Source organism: Lepidochelys kempii, chromosome 3, assembly GCF_965140285.1.
Source record: "Lepidochelys kempii isolate rLepKem1 chromosome 3, rLepKem1.hap1, whole genome shotgun sequence".
NCBI classification, from domain to species: domain Eukaryota; kingdom Metazoa; phylum Chordata; order Testudines; family Cheloniidae; genus Lepidochelys; species Lepidochelys kempii.
Genome location: NC_136382.1, coordinates 43,094,870 through 43,121,515, shown reverse-complemented (window position 1 = coordinate 43,121,515; position 26,646 = coordinate 43,094,870). Strand labels below are relative to the sequence as shown.

General features: G+C 38.8%; 1 protein-coding gene across 2 annotated transcripts in view; it reads left to right on the top strand.

The window, feature by feature from the left end:
- CSMD1 (CUB and Sushi multiple domains 1) overlaps positions 1-26,646 on the top strand; it is a 2,003,711-nt gene that overhangs the window by 1,961,667 nt on the left and 15,398 nt on the right. The window contains exons 61-68 of one of the 2 annotated variants that reach the window (XM_073336215.2): positions 775-948; positions 4,115-4,188; positions 7,330-7,441; positions 9,842-10,021; positions 11,837-11,881; positions 17,337-17,498; positions 20,068-20,180; positions 21,807-21,894. In XM_073336215.2, coding sequence (XP_073192316.1) covers positions 775-948; positions 4,115-4,188; positions 7,330-7,441; positions 9,842-10,021; positions 11,837-11,881; positions 17,337-17,498; positions 20,068-20,180; positions 21,807-21,894 — 948 coding nt within the window. The remainder of the gene's footprint in view (positions 1-774; positions 949-4,114; positions 4,189-7,329; positions 7,442-9,841; positions 10,022-11,836; positions 11,882-17,336; positions 17,499-20,067; positions 20,181-21,806; positions 21,895-26,646) is intronic. The other variant, XM_073336216.2, reaches the window with a different exon arrangement.

Genomic DNA, 26,646 nt, shown 5'->3' with positions numbered 1-26,646 from the left:
ACCAACTCTCTGCTTGTTACACAGAGATTTGCATTTCCACCATGATCTCTCACTCTCTGTTTGGACTCATATCTCTAGCTCTCTTTCTGTCAACCTTACTCGATGTCCTGCCACCAACTGAAAACCAACATAGCTAAAATGAACTCCTTAGCCATCTAATCCTAAATCTTCCTTTTTTCTTCCTTTTCTGTTACCATTTCCAGGTTCATCATTAAGCTCCTCAACCCTTAAGCTCATAGCATCAGTATATTTTTTGATTCCTCTCTGTCCCTTTCTGTCTCTCTCTCTCTTCCCACTCCCCCAACTGAGAAACCATCTTTAAATCCTGCTCATGTTTCCTTGACAGCCTCTCCAAATTCTGTCCATTTTTCTACATTCTCACAACCTGAACTCTTGTCTAGTGCTGATCACCATTAAATGCTAAAATTGGGCTACTTTGAGAATAATATGAGGGCAGTATTTTCAGAGTTGGTATCTAAAGCTAGTCATCTACATCCATATTCAGGCACCTAAATTAAAGTGGCCTATTTTGTGAGTGCAGTCTTGTGCCTGCAGTTTCTCGCAATGGAGGCAAATAGTTGTGAGCACAAATGTTACCATTTGTACATCTGTGTACCTGATCTGTGAGCATAATCACATGGTAGAACGCTTGCACTCAAATTTAGCAGTGACTAGCGTCTGCTCACTTGTGCCTTCAGAAATGAATGTTACTTTTAAATGTTAGGTATGTTCAGTTCTTCAAATACCCTTTTTTGTTTTCTTTTTCTTCAATAGCTGCATTTTGTGGAGATCCTGGTACTCCAGCTGAGGGGCGTCTTAATGGGAAAAGTTTCACTTACAGATCTGAAGTCTTCTTTCAGTGCCGACCCCCTTTTATACTGATAGGATCTTCAAGAAGAGTCTGTCAAGCAGATAGTGTTTGGAGTGGAATTCAACCAACATGTATTGGTAATAATTTCCATCATCTCTGCTGTTTATTAGTCAGAGTATTGTAGATAATCTGTTATCATGATCAAGATCAAGTCCCAAATCAAAATGTTCAGTCGGGATCTGTGAAAATGGTTTATCAAACTGCACAGATTAAAAGATCACATGTAGCTAATACTGGGTGGGCTTGATCTTTTGAGATTCTGAGTACTTTCTGTAATCTTCTGAATGCTCTCAGCCTCCTATTGATTGCAGTGAGACTTATGTGCTTGCAGGGTAAGATCAAATCTCCCACTGACTTCAGGATTTGGCCCAATGCAAATAGAGATTTTTTTGTGTGTGATTTTGGTGAGAGGATGCGGAAATGTCTCTGCTGTTTTCTAAACAAACATACTCAAATTTAGTATTAAATGATCACAGTGATGGTTTTTCCTGAGGCAGAAGGGATTGGCTCATTTGAAGAGGTGACATTGGGTAAGATGGGGAGCAAGAAAGCTTATTGAAAACACCCTTCTCTGAACATAAGAACATAAGAATGGCCATACTGGGTCAAACCAAAGGTCCATGCAGCCCAGTATCCTGTCTACCAACAGTGGCCAATGCCAGGTGCCCCAGAAGGCGTGAACCTAACAGGTAATGATCAAGTGATCTCTCTCCTGCCATCCATCTCCATCCTCCGGCTAATAGCCATTAAAGGACTTAACCTCCATGAATTTATCCATTTCTCTGTTAAACCCTGCTAAAGTCCTAGCCTTCACAACCTCCTCAGGCAGGGAGTTCCACAGGTTGCCTGTGCGCTGAGTGAAGAAGAACTTCCTTTTATTTGTTTTAAACCTGCTGCCCATTAATTTCATTTGGTGGCCCTTAGTTTTTATATTATGGGAACAAGCAAATAACTTTTCCTTATTCACTTTCTCCACACCACTCATGGTTTTATATACCTCTATCATATCCCCCCTTAGTCTCCTCTTTTTCCAAACTGAAAAGTCCTAGCCTCTTTAATCTCTCCTCATACAGGACTCGTTCCAAACCCCTAATCGTTTTAGTTGCCCTTTTCTGAACCTTTTCTAATGCCAGTATATCTATTTTTTTGAGATGAGGGGACCACATCTGTACACAGTATTCAAGATGTGGGCGTACCATGGATTTATATAAGGGCAATAAGATATTTGCCGTCTTATTCCGTATCCCTTTTTTAATGATTCCTAACATCCCATTAGCTTTTTTGACTGCCGCTACACTCTGCGTGGACGTCTTCAGAGAACTATCCACGATGACTCCAAGATCTTTCTCCTGATTAGTTGTAGCTAAATTAGCCCCCATCATATTGTATGTATAATTGGGGTTATTTTTTCCAGTATGCATTACTTTACATTTATTCACATTAAATTTCATTTTCCATTTTGTTGCCCAATCACTTAGTTTCGTGAGATCTATTTGAAGTTCTTCAAAGTCTGCTTTGTTCTTAACTATCTTGAGCAGTTTAGTATCATCAACAAACTTTGCCACCTCACTGTTTACCCCTTTCTCTGGTCAGTTAATGAGGAGCCACTAACACTAAATTCAGATGTGTAATCTGAATAAATTCTAATGTCGTTAATCCAGACTATGCTGCTGTGGGCAATATGAGTGTGTCACATCTTCATTCAGCAGTTAAGAATATGAGTTACAGGAAAATTATATATGAGCCTTAAAATGATGGTGTAAACCTGCAAATAGCTGGGAGTCAACTTCCAGTAAATTTTTCTATTTTCTACAGTAAGTGATATATAAATACATTGAATATATTGCATCAAAAAGATCTGGTTTACCTCAAGAAGCCCCAGTTTTACCTCCTCAGTCACAGCTTTTCTACTATTATAATAACAAAACATTTCATATTAGAGCTTCTGCAGTTTTAGAAAATATCATTGTGGGAAGAAGAAAGATGTCAGTAATTTAAAGGTATTTTTTACCTGTAAAATCAGATGGTTGAAAAAAATTATAACAAAAATAATCTCCTACAGGAACAAATTTCCCCAAAGATGGCAATGTTTACCACTTCTTGACACTGCTTATTTTGTTATAATAGCTGTGGGCTATCTAATTCTGGTTTTTTTTTGAAGAGGTTGGTTTCTGTTGGTGATGTACTTTTTTAAAAAAAGACTGATCTGTTTCATTTTTTCCATTAGCAGCTGTCCAGACTAACTGATGATGAAGTTAAAAGTCCCTTGATTGTTCAAGTACTACATGTTTTTTAAAATGTCATGTGTTAGGTTCCCATCTATCTGAATTCTGAAGCCACTAAGATTTCCTTTATAAATTAGTGCATTATGTATTCTAGCGATAGGATGATGAAAGTGACTGACTAGCATTGAAATTGGAAATCAGGCTATAAAGAAATGATATATCACACCACTGGATTATAGGATTACGATTACAGAGCGTTGGAAATTGTTACAGAGGAAATATAGGCCCAAATCCTTTGCTTTATGTTGCAGAGCCAGAACAAAACCAGAATAGCCAGCCATGGGAAGATCATCCCAATATAGTGGGAGTTTCTGGTGGCGTACAGCCATCCTCTCAGCTCCTATGCTACCCACCTTCCATCCTGCCCACCTAACAGGCATGACTGGGCATCCCGATAATCTTCCCAAACTGTCATGTCCGTCTCTAGGGTATGTTGGCAGCTGGTATAACCAGACCAGAGGACAGCCAGCCCAGGATTTAAGGGAACTCGACATTCACACCTTTTCTGAGATGTACTGTTAACTCTTCAACCAGAGCTGGGTTTCAGGGCCTCTTTTAAAGCATGTGCTTTCATGGTCACAAAAAAAGAGTTTCTGGCAAATAATTTTATGCTTAGCTTCCTAAGGTTGGTTTTCAGAAATTTGGCTTTACAACTCTGTGGTTCCTAGGAAAAGAACACTAGGAGCGAAAGATGTCTCTCAGTGTTACATCTGCATTATGTATAATGCTTTTGACTGACACAATGTGCTGTGTATTCCACAAGATTCAAAGCGGTCAGTTGTGTAAAAAAAAAAAAATCCCAGTACTGAAATCTCTATGCTTCCAAAACTATCTTCATGAATTACTTGTGAACATATTGAAAGAAAAAAAAAAGTACTGTAATTTTGTGTGGTTTTAATTTATCTTTGAAAATTTAAACTGAAATAACATCTCCTGTGTTTTCCATTTTAAAATTTAGATCCAGCCCATAACACTTGCACAGATCCTGGTACTCCACCCTATGGAATACAAAACAATTCTAGAGGTTATGAGGTAAGAAGCCTTTTTATTTACTAATTTACTGAAATTGGAATACATTTAATATTAATGTATGTTAAATTGTTTTTAGCTTTAAATGTTACAAATAATGTTTATCACTTTCAGATTTTTTTTTTACTAAAACCTCAGGCTTCATCTTCAGTTATTGTTTTAATATGGAGCTTTAGGAAGAAACTCACAGTCTTTAGAATATATCATGTCATAAGTTTTTAGTAGAATTCCCCACTGAAATAAGTGAGGACTTTTGCTTAAAAATTAATGATATGCTATAGACCTTTCAGTGGACAATAATTATATTGTGCATGCAGTATTTTAGCTATATCCCTACAAGGTTATTCAATTTTTTTTTCTCCATCAGATTAAATTGTTTTGTTCTATACCAGTAGCTGTTACATACTTTAACAAACAGTGAGTAAATAGCTGATATACTAAGGGCCTGATCAAAAGGCCATTCAAGTCACTGGAAGAAATCCCATTGATTCTCAGGGCTTTGGATCAGACCCTGACACATGCCATCAAGTAGCTTCATTCAATTATAAAAGCATATTGAATTCCATGCACAAACACAGAAGCTCAAGATAGTCTGCATGATGGTCAAAATTCTCTTTGAGTGTCATCATTATAATCTCTTAATTCTGCACGAAATATTAGTTTATTAAGCATCTGTCTTGAAAGAAATTGAGAAAATATCACAGAAGTACCTAACTGCCATAATGAGTCATTGTCATTCAATGTTCGGACTGATGAGAATTATTTAGGATTCTATCAGAGTATAAATTGTTAGTGAAATTTTACTTCGGAATGTGTTTACTATAGTGAATACAGTAACTATCTTTCAGTAAATCTCTGCTGTCCCTAAATTAGTCCCCTACCTATTTCTGTCAGAATGACTAGAGAGAAATCATATGTCCAGGAGTTGACAATCTGTGGGTAGATGACCTTGTTAGAGAAAGATGTTATGGAAGAGGGCAATTCTTTGAGGTATTTATCTGTGCTTACCAGCATCACCTCTGACTTACCTGAGTTCATTTTCGGTTAGCTGTATTTCATTGCTCTGCTATATAAATGCATACACACCTCCAGCCCTTTCTCAGCTAAGCAATATGAAGAGTAAATTACTTTATTCCTTCTGAAGATTGAAAAAGATACATAACTCTATTACTGGCTTGAGCATAGATGTGTCATTTTTCCTTGACCTATTTAAATCCTTTCTAGATTGACACTTCCTGTTATGAAATTCCAGTTTACGGTGAAATTCATACTGGTATTCACTAGTATCATAATTGACAATATTTTTACAAAAAGCAAGAGCACTTAAGAGTCAGAAGAGCTGCATTCTATTCTAGACTCTACTCTCTCTGTATGTCTTTGGACATGTCATTGAGATGGAAATTTTCAGACATGGGTGCAAACAATTATGCAAGAAAATCCATACCATCAATTAGATGTTTAACAAAAGTGTCCTAATTTTCAGACCCACTTCAAGTAGAATTGGATTGTAGATGCTGTGCTCATGGGATCATCAGGCCACCTCTCTTTAGATGTCTAAATATAGATTTTATGTTCGGCACCAACATTTGAAAATGTTGGCTTTAGCTTCTCTTGCCTTTGTTCCCCATGCATACACTTAAATTGATAATACTTATATTCCTCTGTAGTGTCCATTGAGATCTTCAGACAGAAGGTGCTATAACTTGGCAGTGTATTATTTTTATTAAATATTAAATATTATTCACTTGCATGATACACATTAATATCTATTTGTACTTTCCGTATTATTATAATTTACATCTCTTTCCTTACTCCTTCATCAAATCTATTACCAACTCATCTCCTCTGTCAGCAAAAGCACTTCCTCAATGGACAGTTCTTCATCCTCAGTTGTCCTGACCTCCCAGTGTCCGTGGGTTGCCATTCTCGGCCAGTTCCTGATCAGCACATCCTGCGCTGTTTCCCCCCAGCTCCCATTGGCCGGGAATGGCAAACCATGGCCACTGGGAGATGCGGGCGGCCATGCTAATGTAAACAAACTGTCTCAGAGCCCGCCAGCAGATTATCCTGATGGGCCGCAATTTGCCCACCACTGAGCTAGACCTACAAATAAGGTGCACATTTTTAAAAATGAGGGTAATCAACTACTGGAACAACATACCAAGGTTTCTGATAGATTCTTCCTCACTGGCCATTTTAAAATCAAGATTGGATGTTTGTTTGTTTTTTTTTCTAAAAGATATGCTTTCTCTTTTAACCTAAGAGAAACTAATTCAAAGAAGTCCTATAGCCTGTGGTATGAAGGAGAAAACAGAGGATCACAATAGTCCCTTCTGGCCTTAGAACATGTGAATCTTTGAAATTCCTATCCCATTTCCTTAATTTCCTTTCCTCAGAAGGATTGTAAAGAAAGTGGTCTTTTCTCACTTTTATGACCACTTTACTTAGAACTGCCTTCTTCACTTGCAGTCTAGTGTTCTACTCTTTCTAATAGAGATTGCATTCCTTACTGTTTTCTCATCCCACTTGATCACAGTACAGCTTTCAATCCTGTCAATCATCACTTCGCTTCTTGAGCATCTCAAGCAGAACTTAGGTAGTACATAGTCACAGATGTAGCATAAACAATTAAGCCCATAATTTTCTGTATGAATATAACTGCAGGTGTAACTGCAGGAGATCTTTTATCATTGCACAGTATGGAATTTGTATTTTCCTATTTTCTTTTTAAACAAATAGCTTATTAATTCATACAGTGAGAAAAAAATCTTTAAAAGCAGGTTTTCTAGTTATGGTAAGTCAAATGTAGTGCAATGTGTAGAAATACCATTTTAGTCATTTGTCACACATTTTAGTTGCTTCTGTCACACAAATTGGTAGACTAGAAAGTTGAGAGTGTATAGAGTGTGGTTCCTTTTTGTGTGTCCAGTCTGATCCATTTTTTTCCATCTATCATTGGCAGATACATTCAGTTTTACCATCATGGATGAGACTTTGATTGCATAAGGAAAAAAATCTAACTCTGTAAACTGCAAACTGATGATCTTTTTTTAAAAATCTCCCTGGCAGCATATCACTATGCTGTCAACTGATTGCAAGTGTTGGTTTCCCGTTTTCTCTTATATTCTACTTTTGATCCTGCAGGTTGGAAGCACAGTCTTTTTCAGATGTAGGAAGGGTTATCATGTTCAAGGCTCTACTACTCGATCTTGTCTTGCAAACTTAACTTGGAGTGGTATACAGTCTGAATGCATTCGTAAGTACAGGGTTTTTTTCTTTAAAATTTGTGTGTCATAAATATAAAGGGAAGGGTAAACACCTTTAAAATCCCTCCTGGCCAGAGGAAAAACCCTTTCACCTGTAAAGGGTTAAGAAGCTAGGATAACCACGCTGGCACCTGACCAAAATGACCAATGAGGAGACAAGATACTTTCAAAAGCTCGGGGGAGGGAGAAACAAAGCCTCTCTCTCGGTCTGTGTGATGCTTTTGCTGGGGACAGAACAGGAATGGAGTCTTATAATTTAGTAAGTAATCTAGCTAGATATGTGTTAGATTCTGTTTGTTTAAATGGCTGAGAAAATAAGCTATGCTGAATGGAATGGATATTCCTGTTTTTGTGTCTTTTTGTAACTTAAGGTTTTGCCTAGAGGGATTCTCTATGTTTTGAATCTAATTACCCTGTAAGGTATTTACCATCCTGATTTTACAGAGGTGATTCTTTTTACTTTTTCTTCTATTAAAATTCTTCTTTTAAGAAACTGAATGCTTTTTCATTGTTCCTAAGATCCCAGGGTTTGGGTCTGTGGTCACCTATGCAAATTGGTGAGGATTTTTATCAAACCTTCCCCAGGAAAGGGGGTGTAGGGCTTGGGAGGCTTTTGGGGGGAAAGACATTTCCAAACGGACTCGTTCCCAGTAACCGGAGTTAGACATTTGGTGGTGGCAGCGAAAGTCCAAGGGCAAAAGGTAAAGTAGTTTGTACCTTGGGGAAGTTTTAACCTAAGCTGGTAAAAGTAAGCTTAGGAGGTTTTCATGAAGGTCCCCACATCTGTACCCTAAAGTTCAGAGTGGGGAAGGAAACTTGACAATGTTTAATGTAGTTTTTGACAAGGTAACAAACCAATACACTTTTTAATCTCATATAGTAGATAATATGCAACATACTCCCCACTGTCTCAAAGTCAGAGTTTGCCAACAGATACTACATAGTTTACTGCAGTCATCTACTCTTCTAAATGTAGCAGTAAATTTCTGTCTGTCAGATGCCATGGTGTGGTGACCGTTGACAAATGGTATCTTTATCATTGTGCTTACTGTCACTGTATCAACTCTGTTGGGCTAAATTCTGCTTTCAGTGACACCAGAGCAAATCTGTTATAACTCTACTAAAGTTCATGTAGATTTTTTTGTGTTTATATTGGTGTCATTGAGAACAGAATATGGCACACCGTATGTGTAGGAACATTTTGTTGGCTAGTCTTCTGTGAACCATGAAGTGTGACTCATCACTCCACAGCTCTTCTGGGCTGCAAGTGGGAAGCTGGAAGATCAATATATTTGGATTTCTGTGATGGTTAGAGTACATCAGTGAACTACTACAATATAATAGACTGATCTAAAATAAAAATAATACTTTGGAGCAGTGGCTCTCAACCTTTCCAGACTACTGTATCTTTTCAGGAGTCTGCTTTGTCTTGCGTACCCCCCAAGTTTCACCTGACTTAAAAACTACTTGCTTAGAAAATCGGACATAAAAATACAAAAGTGTCACAGCACACTATTACTGAAAAAATTCTTACTCTCATTTTTACGACATAATTATAAAATAAAGCAATTGGAATATAAATATTGTACTTACATTTCAGTGTGTAGTATATAGAGCAGTATAAGCAAGTCATTGTCTGTATGAAATATTAGTTTGTACTGACTTTGCTAGTGTTTTTTTTGTATCCAGTTGTAAAACTAAGCCAATATCTAGATGAGTTAAAGTACCTCCTCGAAGACCTCTGCTTATCCACAGGGGTACATGTACCCCTAATCGAGAACCACTGGTTTAGAATGACCTTAGATTCTAATCCCATTTCAGATTAATTTTGAGATGTTATAAATGGACAAATGGAGCAGAAAGATTGAGACATCTATTGCAACAATTTCTGTTATACCCAGTGAAGTATGATAAAACCTTTCTATGGAACCTTTATTTCATTTGATGTTTATAATGAATTTATTTAGCACACTAATCACTGTAATTTTCAAGGTTGTTTCAGACACTGAATTTATGTGATGCTTGAAGCTATGACAGTACAACAATACAATACCAATCACAGAATAATTTGCAATGGCATGTGCCCTGGCTTTTCTTCCTTTTAACTCTTTTTCTCCTTCGCCTTAATAATGGATCTTCAGTGTACTGTGTAGAAATAGGTGATATTAGTAGGAGTCATTATTTCCCACTTGCCACAACACAACAATATATCACAAAGTCTCAACGTTACTTCTGCTGAAAATATAAAAATTGCTTGCCATTTTTTAAATGGTAGAAAGTTTGCTAAGTGAAAAGGGATGGATTGGCATGTGTTTGTTCTAAATTCTGTAAATAGATACTGTGTACAACTGTTTGTTGCAGCTTTTGCTAACCCTAAAAAACCCTTTCAGCTCATGCTTGCAGACAGCCAGAGACACCAGCGCATGTAGATGTGAAAGCAATAGATCTTCCTACTTTAGGTTACACTTTGGTGTATACCTGTCAGCCAGGATTTTTTCTTGCTGGTGGATCAGAGCACCGGACATGTAAACCAGATATGAAATGGACAGGAAAGCCACCTATTTGTAAAAGTAAGTTGTTGATCAAGTGATATATCACACTCTACAGAAATTGGACTCATATTTATCCTAGTATAATTCTATTGATTTTAGAGTGTATACCAGGGTTGAATTACGACCAATTAATATCACAATAAAACAAACTGTCATAATAGTGTTCAGATTATAACACAAACTGAGCAAATGAATACATTCAAAGTGAATGTACCATCCTGAACTCACTCAGAAAAAAGTATACCTACAGATAATAAAAAAGTTAAACTAAAAGACCAGAATTTGTTCAAGACAAGCTGTCAATTTTAACCGTGCATTTTCTTTTTTATCTCAGTTTGTGTCAAATCTTAACATTCTTTAAATGTGTTTTTCAGTGCTTAATTTACATTATTTATAGGGGTTTAACTTTTTTTTAAAGTTCTTTCATAGCAGACTGGCTTTTGAAATCATGCAGGTATGTTTGGATAAATTAGGTGCATTTTTTTTATCCATGGAGAATGTGTTTCCTTTAAAATAAAAGTGAACAATAAAACTCAACAAAATTGAAAATAAGCCATTGGGCCAAATTCTGCTCTGAATTACATAAGTGTAAATCTGATATAATTCCACTGGCATACTCTGGATACAGATTTCTGACAGCAACATTTGGCCCTTATGTTTAAATTGATTGTGGTTTGTAAATCTCTATCTCTGCACCATTTAAACTTTTAACAGTTTTAAATAACAGAAAAACAAAAACAAAAAACAAAGTATGTGCTATTGACTAGCTGCCTGTAACATTTTGTTTGATGCAACTTGCAAATGTAGAAAATAAATAAAAACGTGTTTAGTGAACATAAACCATTTTGGTTCTTTGTATTCCATTACCAGTTCCCTGCAAAATAATTTTTAAGGGTGCTATATATCACTAGTTCTGATGAAGAGTTGTTTGAGAGATATTTTTAAAGTGCAGCCTTTCAAATGAAGTGTAAGACTTCCCCCCCCCCCCCCGTTGTTTTTTAAGACCAGTAAACAGAATATTAAAAAAATGTCCAGTAGTGTTCATGTGTGCATGCAAGCTAACAACGGCCAACTAGTTTGAGCTGACACATAGCTGTTGGGGTACAATTCACCCCTGTGCAAAGAGTTCACACAAAGTATACCACTTACATGTTACTCAAACCTTCAAAATAAGACATAAGTAGTGCATAGGACTTTTGACAGCTCTTTTGCGCAGGGGTGGATTTTCACCCGGTATGCCTCTGAAGAAAAAGAGCACACAACAGAATAGTCTATCTGCCTGACTTTTGTATTTTTTAAGCACCTAACAATATGGGGCTGGAACCCCCAAATGGTGCAAATTGACATTGACTTCAGTGGAGCCACACTAATGTACACCTGATGTGGTTCTGTCCTGTGTCATCATTGACATAGTTACCTATCTTTTTGCTGGTTTGTGCCATATCCCTAGCGTTATTCACTAGTAGTATTTGTTTAATTTTGATTTAATACATTATTATACTTACATAGATACATAATTCATCCTCACTATAAGGCTCTCTCTTATAGCACTGGGACTGATATAAAACAATAAACTTTAGGCCTGAATACATTAAATACATACCTCTGTAGTCAACTAATTTATCACAATAAAAGTGCTGGTTTCCCAAGGGTTTTTTTTTTCCCAATGAATGTGTGCGGCTGTATGGGTTTGAATCTGTAATATGTTCTAGGCTTTAGTTATTTCTGCTGCATATATAGGAGGGATAATTGCTTTAATCAAGCATTATGTTTTAGCATTCTATAGAAGAATAAATATGTTCATAAAATGATAATTTGTTTTTTTACTTGTAGGTAAAGGAGTGAGAGAAGTTAATGAAACAATAACTAAAACTCCAGGTTTGTATACCAGAACAGTTTTAGATCTAAATAAACTAAATTGATTTGTACCCTAGTATGTTTTGGGTAGTAAAACTATTTCTAACAGTTAACTTAATTATTCCGTTACTCATCACGAAGGAAGACAAATGTCCTAGATATTCATAAGAATAACTGGCATGTGAAGCCTACTCTCTGAAATTCTTTCCATGGTAACATCATTTTTACATAGCGATTTCTCATACAACACCAGCTTTTGGAGCGTTGTACCAAGGCGTTGTTAAATCAAAGTATAAGGTAGACAGGAAGCAAGGAAAGGTAGTTTTATTTTAGAGTGTTCTAATGGAGAGCCTTATAATGAGGGTAGAATTTAATCATATAAAGCTAGGTTTGGTGAAAAATCCATCTGGCTTTCACGTTGTGAATGCTCTGGAAAGTCTCAAAAAATTTGCATTTGAGAACTTAGGTTGGCCTCCATGCCACAAAAGTTGGATGGATTTTGAACTGAATTTGACCTACATTTGATTATATGCTTCTATCAGAAATATACAATATACATCTTTGGGGAAGTTTGGTACTCTACCCTTCTTCATATACAGGCATTTTCACTGGCCTACTGGACATGTTAGACCTGATTTTTTTTAAGTGGTCTCTTTTTATATAGACAGAGTTTTTCACCAAATAAGGCCTGCCCAGAATAATAGGGCACCGCAGGGGCTGCTGCCAAGTTGTAACCTTTGGCCTTGCTGCTGAGATTGCTAACAGGAGTGTCAATTGAGATAATAAATGAGTTTATTTCCCCAGTTTTTACAGTAATCACAATAGTGTACAGTTGACTGCATTCATGCTAATTAATAAATAATCTTAGTTTGCTGGAGGCTCTTGGCTGCACCTCACTGCACAGCTAAGGTATGCATTAATCAGCTACTGCATGGTCTATTGTGTTTCATTGTCTAATTAAAATATAGCTGAAGTTCATTCAGAGGCTGTGTCTCGAACTATATTCACCAAGCAGTGCATTAATACAGACTACCTCATGTTGTTTATAGTCATTATAAGTAGCTATTTTAAAAATTCATTTTTATAAAATGAAAGATTATGATTTTTGCATATCACTAATTATAATACTGTTCACTCAAACAATTCACAGTAAACAACAGTAATAAATAGGGGAAAAAGTTTAAAGATACATTTCACTAACTTACTTTTAATTACAATTTTAAAACTTTTGAATTGTATCATGTATCTGAGCTCTGCATATGGTTTTTGGTCCTCCTCTCTGCCTCACTACCTCTCCACTTAACTTTCTGTAAAGTTCCATTTGCAACCACATTGCTTTTAAATGTGGTGTAACTAATACTGCTGAATTTGGAGCCTATTTATCATAGTGGGTTAGTTCACTAAGCTCCCATCTTTGGAGACCTGAATTTAAGTGATGGTGACCATCTATATGAAGTGGGTTAGTTTCCCCGTAGTTCTTGTTTATCCTTGCAATAATAATTAGCATTTATATAGTACTTCAAATCTTCATAGTATCTTGTAAAATTTATCTAATTAATCCTTATAATATCCATGTAAAGTAGGTTTGAAAAAACAAACACTAGGCTCAGTCTTCAGCCATGGCTCGCGCTGCTTTACATAGCCTTTTCACAAACTAGCTAGAAAGATGCTCTAAAGGAGCAGCCATGGATTTCCCCTAAAGAGAGCCAGCATAGGTGTCTCTATCCCACCAGCTTCTCTCACTCACCACCCTCAGATAATGGATGGAGAGGGCAGGGAGCAGCATGCTATGGGTTGGAAAAGGGAGGGGCAGGCTGGAGTACATAGTGCTCCCCCTGATCCTTTCCTGGCTCAGTAATCCCTATGGGACTACTGCAGCTGCATTTTGGCCCTCAGCCAGCCCAAGATTGGAGGAACAGAAATGCATATTACAGTCACCTTCCGCTGCTTCCTCTGCTCAGCTGTACCAAGTGTAAATTTGGTGCAGCTGAAAATTGAGCCCACTATATCATTTTGGATAAAGTGACATACTATAATTGACAGCTGTGCTCAACAGTAATTGCAAGGGTGTTGAAGCTTAGGTGTGGACTGAGATATATCATCAGGTCTTTCATGGGAATCTTGCACAGAACCTCTCAGCATTATAGCAGACTCATGTCAGTACTACCTGCCCCTCACTTTCATGAACCATAAATTCATTTGTGCATATTTAATTAAAGGAAAAAGCAAATACGATACTTTTAATACATTTTTAAAGTATCAGGGTTTCTCATCTGCTATCACAGAGAGTCACAATTGTGACATACCTATGGAAAGAGAAGTATCCAGAACAAGAAATCTAGGAATCCTACTGAAGAATTATAATATATTACAGCATGTTGGAACTATAAGAATAAAAACCAATTGAGTGGGGAAAGGGTCAGTACTTTGCTGTCATTAGCTCCGAATCACTAATTTAATATAATTAGTATAGTAGTATGTGTTACATGAATGAGATGGATTCACAGATTGTGGCACAGAGATATAGTTTGAGTAGAAACCAAGTGCCCTGAGTTTTACTCTCAGCTCTGCATATCTGGCACGTTTTGTGCACTTGCTTCTATTTAGAAATCTCTTGCCAATTAGAAAAAGTAACTGTGTCCCTCTGCAGGGCTATTCTCCACCACCTTCTCATGCAGTGGAATAGGTGGTACAAGGAGCCTGTCCCACTGCACCACTCAGGTGAGGTGTTAGAAGAGTCAGTAGCAGCTACAGGGATTTGGAAAGCCGCGATACTCTTCTTTATTCCTGTTTTCATCCCCTTCCCTGTTCTCTCTCCCCTTCCTTGCGTGCCCCTCCTGGCCCTTTCACTGCCGAGTGGTAGGGGACTGGGGCAGATAGCTATTTGTACATTGTCCTTATCCCAGTTGCTTCATACCAGTTTGACTTCAGCAGGAGTGCAGAAAAAGAGAAGCAGGTTGGCTGTCTGCAGTTTCTCTACCATATTGTCCTCTGATGATGATGATGAGAAACTGCAAGGAAATCCCTGCAGCCCCACTGGATAAATAGCATTCCAGATGGGCAGGGCTGGAGGAATGCCAAGACTCCAGAGTATGTGAGTGTCATGTGGATTATGTAACAGTGGGCAGCCCTAACTCTGACACTAACTAACTCTGATCTTTGCCAAGACACATGAAACTTGCTTCTGCTCAGCATATTACACAAGGTCCTAATTGTCTTCGGTTGTCCTTGATTTCAGACTCTGGGAGGAGGCATGCAGCATTTTAAAGGATTAGACTATTCACTCTCTGTGACTCATTATCTCTAAAATAGCAATAACACAACTTATTAACGTATCCAACAGGAATAATGTGGGGATTTATTAGATAAAGGGACCCTCTGGGATAGTTTAGGGCCTAATCTGAGATTTAGGATTTACAGAATCTAATATTAATATAATTATTTTCATGTATTTTACAACTTTTTAAAGATAGACTTGATTTCTTTTTGTTTGGATGTAATGGTTGCCCAGCAAGCTAAATATTGCAGCATTGTTCTAGTATTTGAGCAAAATAGTAAGAGTTCAACAATAAAATACATTGGAAAAAGTAAATAAGATTTTAATATTTTGTTTGTTTTTTGTTATGTAAAGCCCCAATCCAGCAATGAGATCTGCATGGGAGGATGCCTGTGATTCCACAGAGCCTTATTTAAGTCAGTAGTGCTGGTTCTATGCATAGGGGCCCACTCATGAAGATCACATTGCCAGACTGGGCCCTAAGATATTAGAGTAATATAATAACTATATTTATATTTTTTTCAAAGCATGCTAAATTTAACCTGAGAATTTGTTTCTCATGTTTGTAGAGCTCCCTGAAAGTGAAAAGCATGACAGAAGTGCTAAACATTATTGTTGAACAATATAGTGCTACTCATTAAGTGCACATTAATACATTAGGACCAAGATACGATCAGCAGAGCCAGTTGGTGACTTTTTTTAGACAATTAATTGTCCGTGCCCTCCCATAATAAATATGAGGAAAGCATTCATATGATTTTCTCGGTCTTTATTACACTTTTGAAAAGTTAAAATTGTCTAAAGAAATGCACAAAACTCAGTTGGTCACTTCAAGAATTAAACCAGGGGAGAATGAAATAATGTACTCTTCCTGCAGCAGCATCTGGCTGTCTGGTGGGCACCATCTGTAGGGTGCCAGTGAATGTGAGGTTACAATAGTCTCCTGATCTGTCATTTGGTCGTGATGCTATGAGGCTGGGATTTTAGCTATTACTTTTTAAAATAGCCTTTTAAAATCATTCACTCTTTGTAATATCCTCTTGAAAGATTTAAATGACGTTTCTCGAGTATGGGAGCAGCCCAGCGTCACATAGAGTATCTGACATCAGTCCCCATATTCCCTTACCTGGCAGGGGTTTTGCGTGCTGCACAGGCAAGAGGAGGGGTCCCATCTCACTGTACTTAATACTGGCGTCTTAAATCAGCCCCCCTCAGCTCAAAAGTATTGCCACTGCATTGTGCCATTGAGGGATGTGCATAGGAGGAAAATTGGCATGTTGGAAGGGTATAGGAGGAAATGAGAATCCCAGAGAACACCTCTTCCACAAAATTAAATTATTTTTTCCTAATGGATTTGTCCTCTTCTGACTTTATTTTTATATGTGTTTTTTATTTTCAATTAGTGCAGAATACTAAAAGTCACCTCTACCAAGTTGTACGCATATTTGCCAAATATTTAAAATTCAGTCTTTAATAAATTAGAAATCCAACAATTTTCACTGCTACCAATAGCAGAGAGTGGGGTGGAGTGGAAGGAATAAAAACAGCCAAGAAAATGAACAAAAATACCCACTTCCCATACACCTCCACTCATTATTCCCTTCCTAGCCTAAAGGCTTGGGAGAACAGATTCAGGCTATTTCAGACTGGGGGAAAAGTAAATTCCAAATGCAAGGGACTCTCACCTTGAACTGAAGGAATTCCAGCTCTAGCATCTCCACTCCACACAGAAGTGTGGCATGGGGAGGAAGCTGGTCTCGCAAGCTATTTAGGGCTTTCTTAAAACACCATTTTAAACTGCACCTGAAATCTACTAGCATCCAGTGCAGCTCACAGAAGACTGGTTTAATGCACTCATGGGGGAGACAGGACTTCGAGCAGGGCAATCTCTACAATGGGTCCTCTACTCAAGAACTTTCTTTTTTTCTCAGTCCTGAGGAGAAGATTCGCTGAGGCATATAGAATGGGTTATTATAATTACTTTTATTGTGCCAAGCAAGCATGATATTATGTGAAGTTGTGCAGGAAGTTCATTATATACATTGTCTCTGATACTGTATATCTTTTTTTAAAAGCACTCAGAACAATGCATGTGTGTTTTAATGTAAAGCTTAATAAATAATGACAGATGAAAAAATGATTTTACTTTACTTTTGGTTTGTGGTGATTTACTCCTTTGTTTATTGCTTATTTGTTCAGTCCCTTCAGATGTGTTTTTCATAAATTCATTGTGGAAGGGATTTTATGAGTATCTAGGGAAAAGACAACCTGCTACTCTGACAGTCGACTGGTTCAATACTACAAGCAGCAAGGTGAATGCCACATTCACTGAATCGTCCAATGTACAACTTAAACTATCAGGTAGGTTTAGAATAAAGTAGTAGAAATATCTGGTTTGTTGCTTTTTCAATTGTTCCAATTTCTCATGTTTTCTGCTGTTGCAAACGCTAAACACCAAAATTGGAATCACATCAGTAATATCTTCTAACTGATGATATGGGTCATTTATGCACTTCATTTATGTAAAATGAAAATTGTGACTAATATATTGTCATTAAAAATCCTTTCAGTATGTTTTGCAAGAGTAACAATGCTAAACATAGTGTCCTGCTCAAATTCCAGTTTGGTCAGTTATATTTTGCCAAGTTAAATTCTCCCAGAGTTTCAAATAAAGTATTGGTTTTGTTTCTTGTCCCAAGCTGTTGTGTAGCATCACTGTGTACTATTAAACCACTGTCGTGCTAAACTCTGAAGATGGTTGTATTTCAGTGATAGGCAAAGTCATCCATACCATATATAGTTTTTTCTGCACTTTAGGATCTGTTAAGATCAAAAGGTCTATAAAGGAAGATATTATTTGTTTATTACTTTAACTTTGTTTTAAAGGAGAGATATCTTGATAACATCCTTACATAAAATGGGTAGGGTTACAGAATACAGTAAGTTATGTATTCCTTTCTGGGATGCTGATTTATGTTCTGATCTAACAGTCTGACCAAAGTTATGTTTTAAATGGCCATTATCAGTTACATGCATCTTTCCTGGTTGACTGTATGGGCAGATTTCAGAGTAACAGCCGTGTTAGTCTGTATTCGCAAAAAGAAAAGGAGTACTTGTGGCACCTTAGAGACTAACCAATTTATTTGAGCATGAGCTTTCGTGAGCTACTGCTCACTTCATCGGATGCATAACGTGGAAACTGCAGCAGACTTTATATACACACAGAGAATATGAAACAATACCTCCTCCCACCCCACTGTCCTGCTGGTAATAGCTTATCTAAAGTGATCATCACGTTGGGCCATTTCCAGCACAAATCCAGGTTTTCTCACCCTCCACCCCCCCACACAAATTCACTCTCCTGCTGGTGATAGCCCATCCAAAGTGACAATTCTTTACACAATGTGCATGATAATCAAGTTGGGCCATTTCCTGCACAAATCCAGGTTCTCTCACCCCCTCATCCCCTCCCAAAAACCACGCACACAAACTCACTATCCTGCAGGTAATAGCTCATCCAAAGTGACCACTCTCCCTACAATGTGCATGATAATCAAGGTGGGCCATTTCCAGCACAAATCCAGTTTTTCTCACCCCCACCCCACCCCCATACACACACAAACTCACTCTCCTGCTGGTAATAGAAAGACATCTTTCATTAAAACTGTGCTGTTTACGATAGTAATACAGTATTTCATACATCCCAAGGCCAGGAAAGACCACTGTGATCATGTATTCTGACCTACTATATAACACAGGCTATAGGATTTTCCCAAAAGAATTCCTATAGCATATATTTTAGAAAAAAAACATCCTATTGTGATTTAAAACTGTCAGTGATGGTGAATCCAGTAAATTGTTCCAATGGTTAATTACTCTTTCATTAAAAATGTATGCCTTATTTCCAGTCTGTTGGGGTAAAACACATCTCTTTGAAATTTAAACTGACAGTGTTATTGCAACAAGGCAGGACTTCAGTACACATTTAGAATTTCTGAATTTGTCCATGGAGAAACAAGTATTCTTGCTAATTTATTATTAAAGTTAAAGTTGGTACAAAAACATTATTATTATTAATCATGTTTATTATGCTTGTGCTTAAGAGGCAACCAAGAATGGGACCATATTGTGCAAGATATTTTTCAGACACAGAATAGTAGACAGTCCCTTCCTGGAAGGGTTTACACTTTAAATAGACAAGATATACTCATTGTGCAGGAAATGATATAATAGATAAGCTGAGAAAACAACGTGATGTCAGCAAACATCATGTTAGTTCCACATATTTTGGGGGGAATGGGAAGTTAAGCTAAATGGAAAGGGAAAGAAAAGGGGGTGAGAGGGACAAGACAGAAAAGAAGAAGGTAAAAGTGGCAAAGTGTGGAGTGAAGCTGGGGTGAAAAGACTGTAGAGAAGAGAGGAAAAGGGTTAGGGAGAAGATGAGAGCAAACAGCCACTCAGCATAGGGCAGAAAAAGTCCAGTCAAAACTGTAGAAAATTCTCTGAGTGTCTGGATGTCCCTGCATTTGCTGCTTCTGCTACCATCTGTCGTTTCTGGCTGTCTCCTTTCTTCAGTTTTCCCCCCAAAGCCACATGGTTGGGGTGCGGGAGGGAATTAGGGAAGAGGGGAGACACCACCTGGGTCCAAGTGCCCCTTGGAGAGTGGGGGGTGTCCAGCAAGGTGCTGGGGTGAGGAGTGGCTGGCCCCATTTTATCCCCTCACTCCCAGTGCAGCAGTCCCTGATTTGGATACTCCTAGAGTACAAAGAAGATCCTAGAACTAAAGTCATATATGTGGTATGGAATATTTTTCACAATAGATACTTTGGTTCATGGAGGTCATTAAAATAAGTTCTTTTAAAGGTTAACTACATGGGATACCATTTAAAAACTTGTTTAAAAGACATATTTTACACTCTTCTCTTAATAGGTGTTTACAAGAAAGAAGAGGCTCATTTGCTTTTAAAAGTCTTTCAGATTAAAGGACCTGTGGAAACTTTTGTAAGCAAGTTTGAAAATGATAACTGGGCACTAGATGGCTATGTAAGTAAATCAGACTCTGTAAATGTGCTTGCTTGGCTTAAGGCAGCCTCTAGTTTCCTATATCTTTTTTATTATGATTGTTGAACACAACAATGTATAGAACATACCCATATTTTTCTTTTTCTAAGAGAAATGTGTTTCCCTAGCCTCTGTTTGCCAGAAGCTGGGAATGAGCGACAGGGGATGGATCACTTGATGACTACCTGTTCTGTTCATTCCCTCTGGGGCACCTGGCACCGGCCACTATCTGAAGACAGGATAACTGGGCTAAATGGACCTTTGGTCTGACCCAGAAGGGTCATTCTTATGTTCTGAAATGTATATACTGTGTCCATATGCTCCGCAATATTAACATTTTTGCTATGCTGTAAAAAAAGAAAGTAGATATACATATGTTCCTATGTTTTTGTTTTGTTTTAGAACAAATACGTGAGTTTTTTTCTTTTATAAACATCACTTTTTTAATGTTGTTCTATAGATAATTAAGTGTACTTTAATAATATGTTGAGGAGTGTTGTTGTCTTTAAGAACACAAGAATGAAGTTATGAAGTAACAGAAATATAGGCTGATGGACTGTGTGTGTGATGCAGTAATTGTCTTCACTTATTAAGAAATAACACAGCTTTGACTCAGATTCAGTAAAACCGATGTGTAGCTGTTATGCTGACATCTAGAAAGATATTTCCTATATCTTACATTTGATTTCACTTATAAATTTCACGTACTTGTTGCAATGCCCTGGCATTTTCTTTTGCTCAATACTCAGCTGTGACCAGAGCTGAGCAAATAATTGATTTTTTATTTTGCTTCTTTTTTTTTTTTTCACTCTCCAAAAGAAAAAAAATGAATAATTTCATTTTGGGTCAAACAAAACTTTTTGTTTGACTGAAGCCTTTTTACTTCTTGATTTTTTTATTGCATTTTATTTCTGTTCCCCCCCACACACACACACACACACTTTCTGTTCTGCTTTGCTTTTCTAAATAAATTTCAAAAGTAAACATCATTTTGAAATTACTTTTTAAATTAAAAAAATGCAGATGAAACTATTTTCCAAATTCAGTTAAAATTCACAAATAGTTTCAGTGAACCCAAAGCTGCATTTTTTGACAAAAACAGTTATTTATCTGAAAAATTTCACTCAGTTCTAGTGGTAACTCTTAAAGGTTTGTCAGTTTTACTTTAGGCAAATAGATAAAGTTTCTTCACTCTCTGCTATATTCCCTTGTCCTTTACAATACTTAGTATAGAAAGTAATCTGCATACTGAAGATGTATAGATTCTCTAAATGCATATACTAAATAAGTTATCTAAATCAAGTGGAAAGATAAACATTTAAGATTTTAAGTACTACCATTGTATGTAAGACTCTCATGTTCAAAATGAAAATGTCATTTTCAACTGTTATTTTTTAAAACATTTGTTAATAGCTGTGATTTTTAAAATTTGTAGATTGAAGCATAAATGTTACCTTTACTTGTCAAAGGGTAAAAATGACTAAACTATAACTGACTCCAAATAATTATTCTGAATCAGACCCAATTAGAATGGATATACTGCCAACTGCAGAAGTGATTATTACTTATTTGTTTCAGACATCTTCCTCCCATTTTCATGTACTCTAGGTATCATCAGGGCTTGAAAGAGGTGTGTTTACTTACCAAGGTGATATGCATGGAAAAGACTTTGGAAAATTTATGCTCCAAAGGCAAGGTAAGAATGCATTTATGGAACTGCACTGTGTTTTATCTATTTGGCATTTTTACAGTGAAGGCATCAAATGACTGTGCCAGCATCCTAATTGAAGAAAGCGTATTTATTTTAGGGAATTACTACCATCAAACTTACAGAGGGTCTAAACTACTTAATAATTTAGTTGAAATGTATAATTAAAATTCTAATTGAACTATGTCATGTTACCATCTCATTTTTGATGCTATAGCAATCTAATGAGATGAACACAGGATGCTCCTATAAAGAACATCAGTGCAAATGTTCATGCAGTAATATATGATGATTATTTTGCTTTAAATGACTTTTTCAAAGTAGTGAGGCTGTCACATGTTGCTAAACCAATTTCTATTCAGCCGAATAAATTATATAGTTCTGAGAGCTTAGCCCTTTGAATTTAAGAACAAAGTCAAACAGATTTTTAATATTATTTGCTATGTGTTTGCTTGTTTGTGTGTATGTGAATATGTGTTTAGGGTGGGATTCTATTTGGGTGTCCAAAATTCATAATGAATCTTAGTCTGACGTATATTGCAGCTATAAATTTGAATGTGCCAGCAGCAGGTGAAAAACCAGGTATTCTCCCTCATAGAAGTGCCTCATCAAATCCCACTGTAGACATGATAGCCTTGTGACCCTTGAACCATTATAAAGCTGTTTAAGTACCATTAGAACATACATAGACAGCAACCCAGTGCTAAGGAGGCTGGAGCAAGCAGCCCTGCCAGTGTGCCATGTCCTTAGAAGGTGTAAATTGCTATGGCTCGAGTAGTTTCAATGGAGCTATGCCATTTGACACCAACTGAGGATCTGACCCTACATCCCTTCACATTTTGCCAGAACTCCCCTATGTTTACGTGCTCGATCAGTCTGTTCATCTGTGTGTGTCTGTGTCTGTATGAGTGTGTGCTTGTGAGACAGAGAGACACCATGATAACTTGGCTATCTCTTCCCTGATTCTTACAGACATACTGTGAAAGCAGAGCACTGGGACCTGTTCAGACATGCATCTTATGTAGCAGCCTTTGATATCTCATATACAGTAGAACCTCAGATTTATGGACACCTCGAGAATGGAGGTTGTTCGAAACCCTGAAATGTCCATAACTCTGAACAAACTGCTCCTCAGCGCAGACTGCTTGGAGCAGGGGCTCACAGCTTTGCAGTGGCTGCCTAGCACATGCGGGTGGGGACAGGCAGCTGGTTCTAGCCCTTGGGATACAAGGGTGATGAGTGAGGCACCCTGGGGCACCACAGTGTCAGTGGGCTCACAGTTCAGGCTGTGGACCTTTAAAACTGAGCTGCTCCTCCACAGTGCAGCATGCAGGCAGGAGCTCGGGCTCTGGCTCCAGCAACTTACATTCCAGGCCAGGTTTCAGTAGCAGTTCAGGAAGTTTCTTTCCCAGGCTCTGAGCTTGCAAGCTTATCCCCCTCTCATCTGGGGGCAGGGAGAGGGGAAAATGGTGTTCCCCACCTCTTACCTGTAAGTGACTGCCCCGCACTGTAGTGAGTAGGGGTGGGGTTGAGGACAGGCAGCCCAGATGTGACTACCTTTAAGATGCAATACAGGCACAGGACAGTATTTGTTGGTTTGTTTTGTCTCCGCTTACTACTATTTCCCCATAGCGTCAGTCTGTAACTCTGGTGTTTGTATCTTTGAGGTTCTACTGTATAGCAGCTGTTTGTTTTGCCTTAGCCATGATTATAAAGATATATTCTTGGTTCCTTGAGGAAAGTGTGTCTCAGTCTGTTTAGCAGTAGATCAATGGTGTCATGAGAAGAATTAAGGCAACCAGCACAACAGCTTGACCTCTTGGGTTTTCTCAGCCTGCCTTTGGGAAGAAAATACCTTGCTTCAAGTATCAGAGGCATTCCCAGCTTTTTCTTTTCTTTTCTTTTTTTTTTTTTTTTGTATTGCCATGTAGATATTTTCTGTTTTAAGTCTTGCTAGCAATCATCAGTATTTGCAGAAAACTGAGAAGCACAATGCATTTTCTCACTTGTCATGATAATAACTCTGTCGGAAGAAATACACACTTCACATTGGGGTAGTTTTAATCACAACCAACTCTAAAGTCATTCATGATAAATAGAATAGACTATGTTGAAATAATGCGGAGTGTCTTAAATGAATACAAATCCATAAAATTGAGAATTATAGAAAAGCCTCTTTCCTGGAAAGAAGACAGTATACATTTTCCCAAAGCCCAGTCTGAAACATAGGCAGCATTTCTCCCCAGGATTAAACTGACATGTAGGTGAAAATTAAGCTGTCTTAATTACAGATGGTATTTCTGAGTCATCTAAAACAAGAGGTGTCATTTGTGACATTGATAGTATGGGAGTCCACTGCAAGAGCACATAAACCAGTTTGTATTACTGATTTGAGAGTAGGTAATAGATCCTCCATAGTTAACATTTAAAAATAAAAAAACCCCAGGCAGCTCTAATTTACTGTTGCTGCTGATGCTTCCAAAAGGTCTTTCTAGCAACTGGGGACTGCTGGTGTACACACACCCTTTCCCCCCACCCCTTCTTTTTCATATTAGTGCTGGCAGTGAAGAGAGGTAGGAGGCTTCCTTGGCAGCACCACACCACACCAGGATTCCTGTAGATTCATCATTGGCAGTTAAACCACCGCTAGATGATCTGTCTATGACATTTAATTTGTAACCATTAACTTTTTCATGCTAATTGTCAAATTGAAATTTAAAAAGAATAGAAACTGGTTTATGGTCTCTTACAATTTGCTCATGTTTTACTAGTGTCACTCATTATTTTGCCAGATTTTTTGTAAAATGATGCTGTGAGCAGGAACCTGAAAAACCCCAATTGTAAGTTGAAAACTTATGCTAAAATTTGCAAACTTGCTCTACTGTGAGTGCAACAGGAGCTTTACAATGTCTACATAGTCTTGATAGGTAATTAAGACTTCCTTGGAACATTCACCCTATATAGTGTGTGGTAGACCCAGGCCAGTTGGGTACAGCAGAGTAGCCTTATTGGGATCCAGGAAGTGGGCAGGCAAAGCCCGCCCACTGCTAAAGGATCCCCCTCCAGCCTAAGGTGGGGGGGGTCCACAGGTCCTGGAGAACCAAATAATTACGGGGGACAATTAATGAACAACAGGGACAGGAGTGCGGTCAAAGGGTCAAACGAAGGGAACCTGATGGGGATACCGAGCAGAGAACCCCAGACAGCGTCCACTGCTCCTCAAAGGCGTCCAGGGAGTCAGTGGATACCGCCCAGAGGAACTCTGCCCAGAGGCGTGAACGGATGGAGGATCGGAAATAGGCCCCACAATCACAGGAGACTCCATCGGCCAACCTCCTCACCCTGGTTGAGGTGAGGAGGCCACTTTAGCCAGGGCCAGGAGGAGGTTGACCAGGAGGTCCCGTGACTTAGTGGGGCCACGGACAGGGAGTGCATAGATAAGGAGGTGAGGGGAAAAGTGCAACCAAAAGTTTAACAAAATATTCGTGAGGAGCCGGAATAGAGGCTGCAGCCTGGCGCACTCCAGGTAGACGTGCGCCAGAGTTTCCCTCATGCCGCAAAAGGGGCGGGTGTCCGGGATTGGGGTGAACCGCGCCAAGTACACGCTCGTGCTCACGGCCCCGTGAAGGAGCCACCAACTTATATCCCCGGCGGGCCTCGGGACTAAGGTGGAATATAGGCTGGCCTACCGGGGCTCCTCACCCTCCAGAAGTGACAGGAGGTCCCGCCACTTTGTGTCAGGGTGGGATGTGAGGGTGAGGATGTGAAGGGTGTGGAGCACAAGCGTGTAGAGATGTTTCCTTGGCACGGTCTGGAACCGAACCGGCTGCAGCTCGCTTAGCCCGCTCACGGTGAAGGGGCGGGAGGGTCAGTTGGGTCCACGGGGCAGGGTCCCGATGAAAAGGTCCAGAGGGCCTGGGGTGGAGGGTGGGCGGGGCGCGCCTTCTCTTAGGACCCGGTCAAGGTAAATCCGAGCAGCGGGTGGCAAAGCAGCCCTTGCCTCCTGAAGTACGCTCAGGGGAGTACGAGGTCTGGAGAGCTCCATGCGCTGAGTGAGCGTCAGGGGATCCATCCAGTCTCCCCGGTCGTAGTCCAGAAGGTCTCCAACTCTGGTAAACAGCAGAGTAGCAGAAGGCAGATATACTGGCCACTGGATGAACAGTTTTCTGTTTCCTGGCTGACCAGAGCAGGGGCTGCTCTAGGCTAATGAGAACACCTGACTCCAATTAACCTGCAAAGAGTCAGGTGAGGCCATTAAGCTAATGTGACCACCTGACTCTAGTTAAGGCCCCTCTGATAATATAAAAGGGCTCACTCCAGTCAGGCAGAGAGGAGCCAGGGAGAGGAAGTGTGGCTGAAGGGCTGGTTAATGAAGACACCCTCAAGTCATTGGTAAGGGAGCCATAAGGTAAGGTAACGGAGAAGCAGGAGAGCTGTGGGGAACTGGCCCAGGGAAATGTAGCAACTCTGGCAGTAAAAGGTTGGCTGCCAACAGCTGCTACCATTAGGGTCCCTGGGCTGGAACCCGGAGTAGAGGGCGGGCCTGGGTTCCCCCCAGCCCACCACTACAGAAACACCTCCTGGGAAGGGAAAACAGGCCCTTGTCAGGATAGGAGGCTAAACTGTTTTGGCATGAGGCCGTAGGAGCAACAGAGACTGTGGGAATTCTCTCACCAACCTCAATTGCTGGCTTATGATGAAAAAGGCTCAGTAGACTGTATCCCTGGCTCTAGAGAGAGA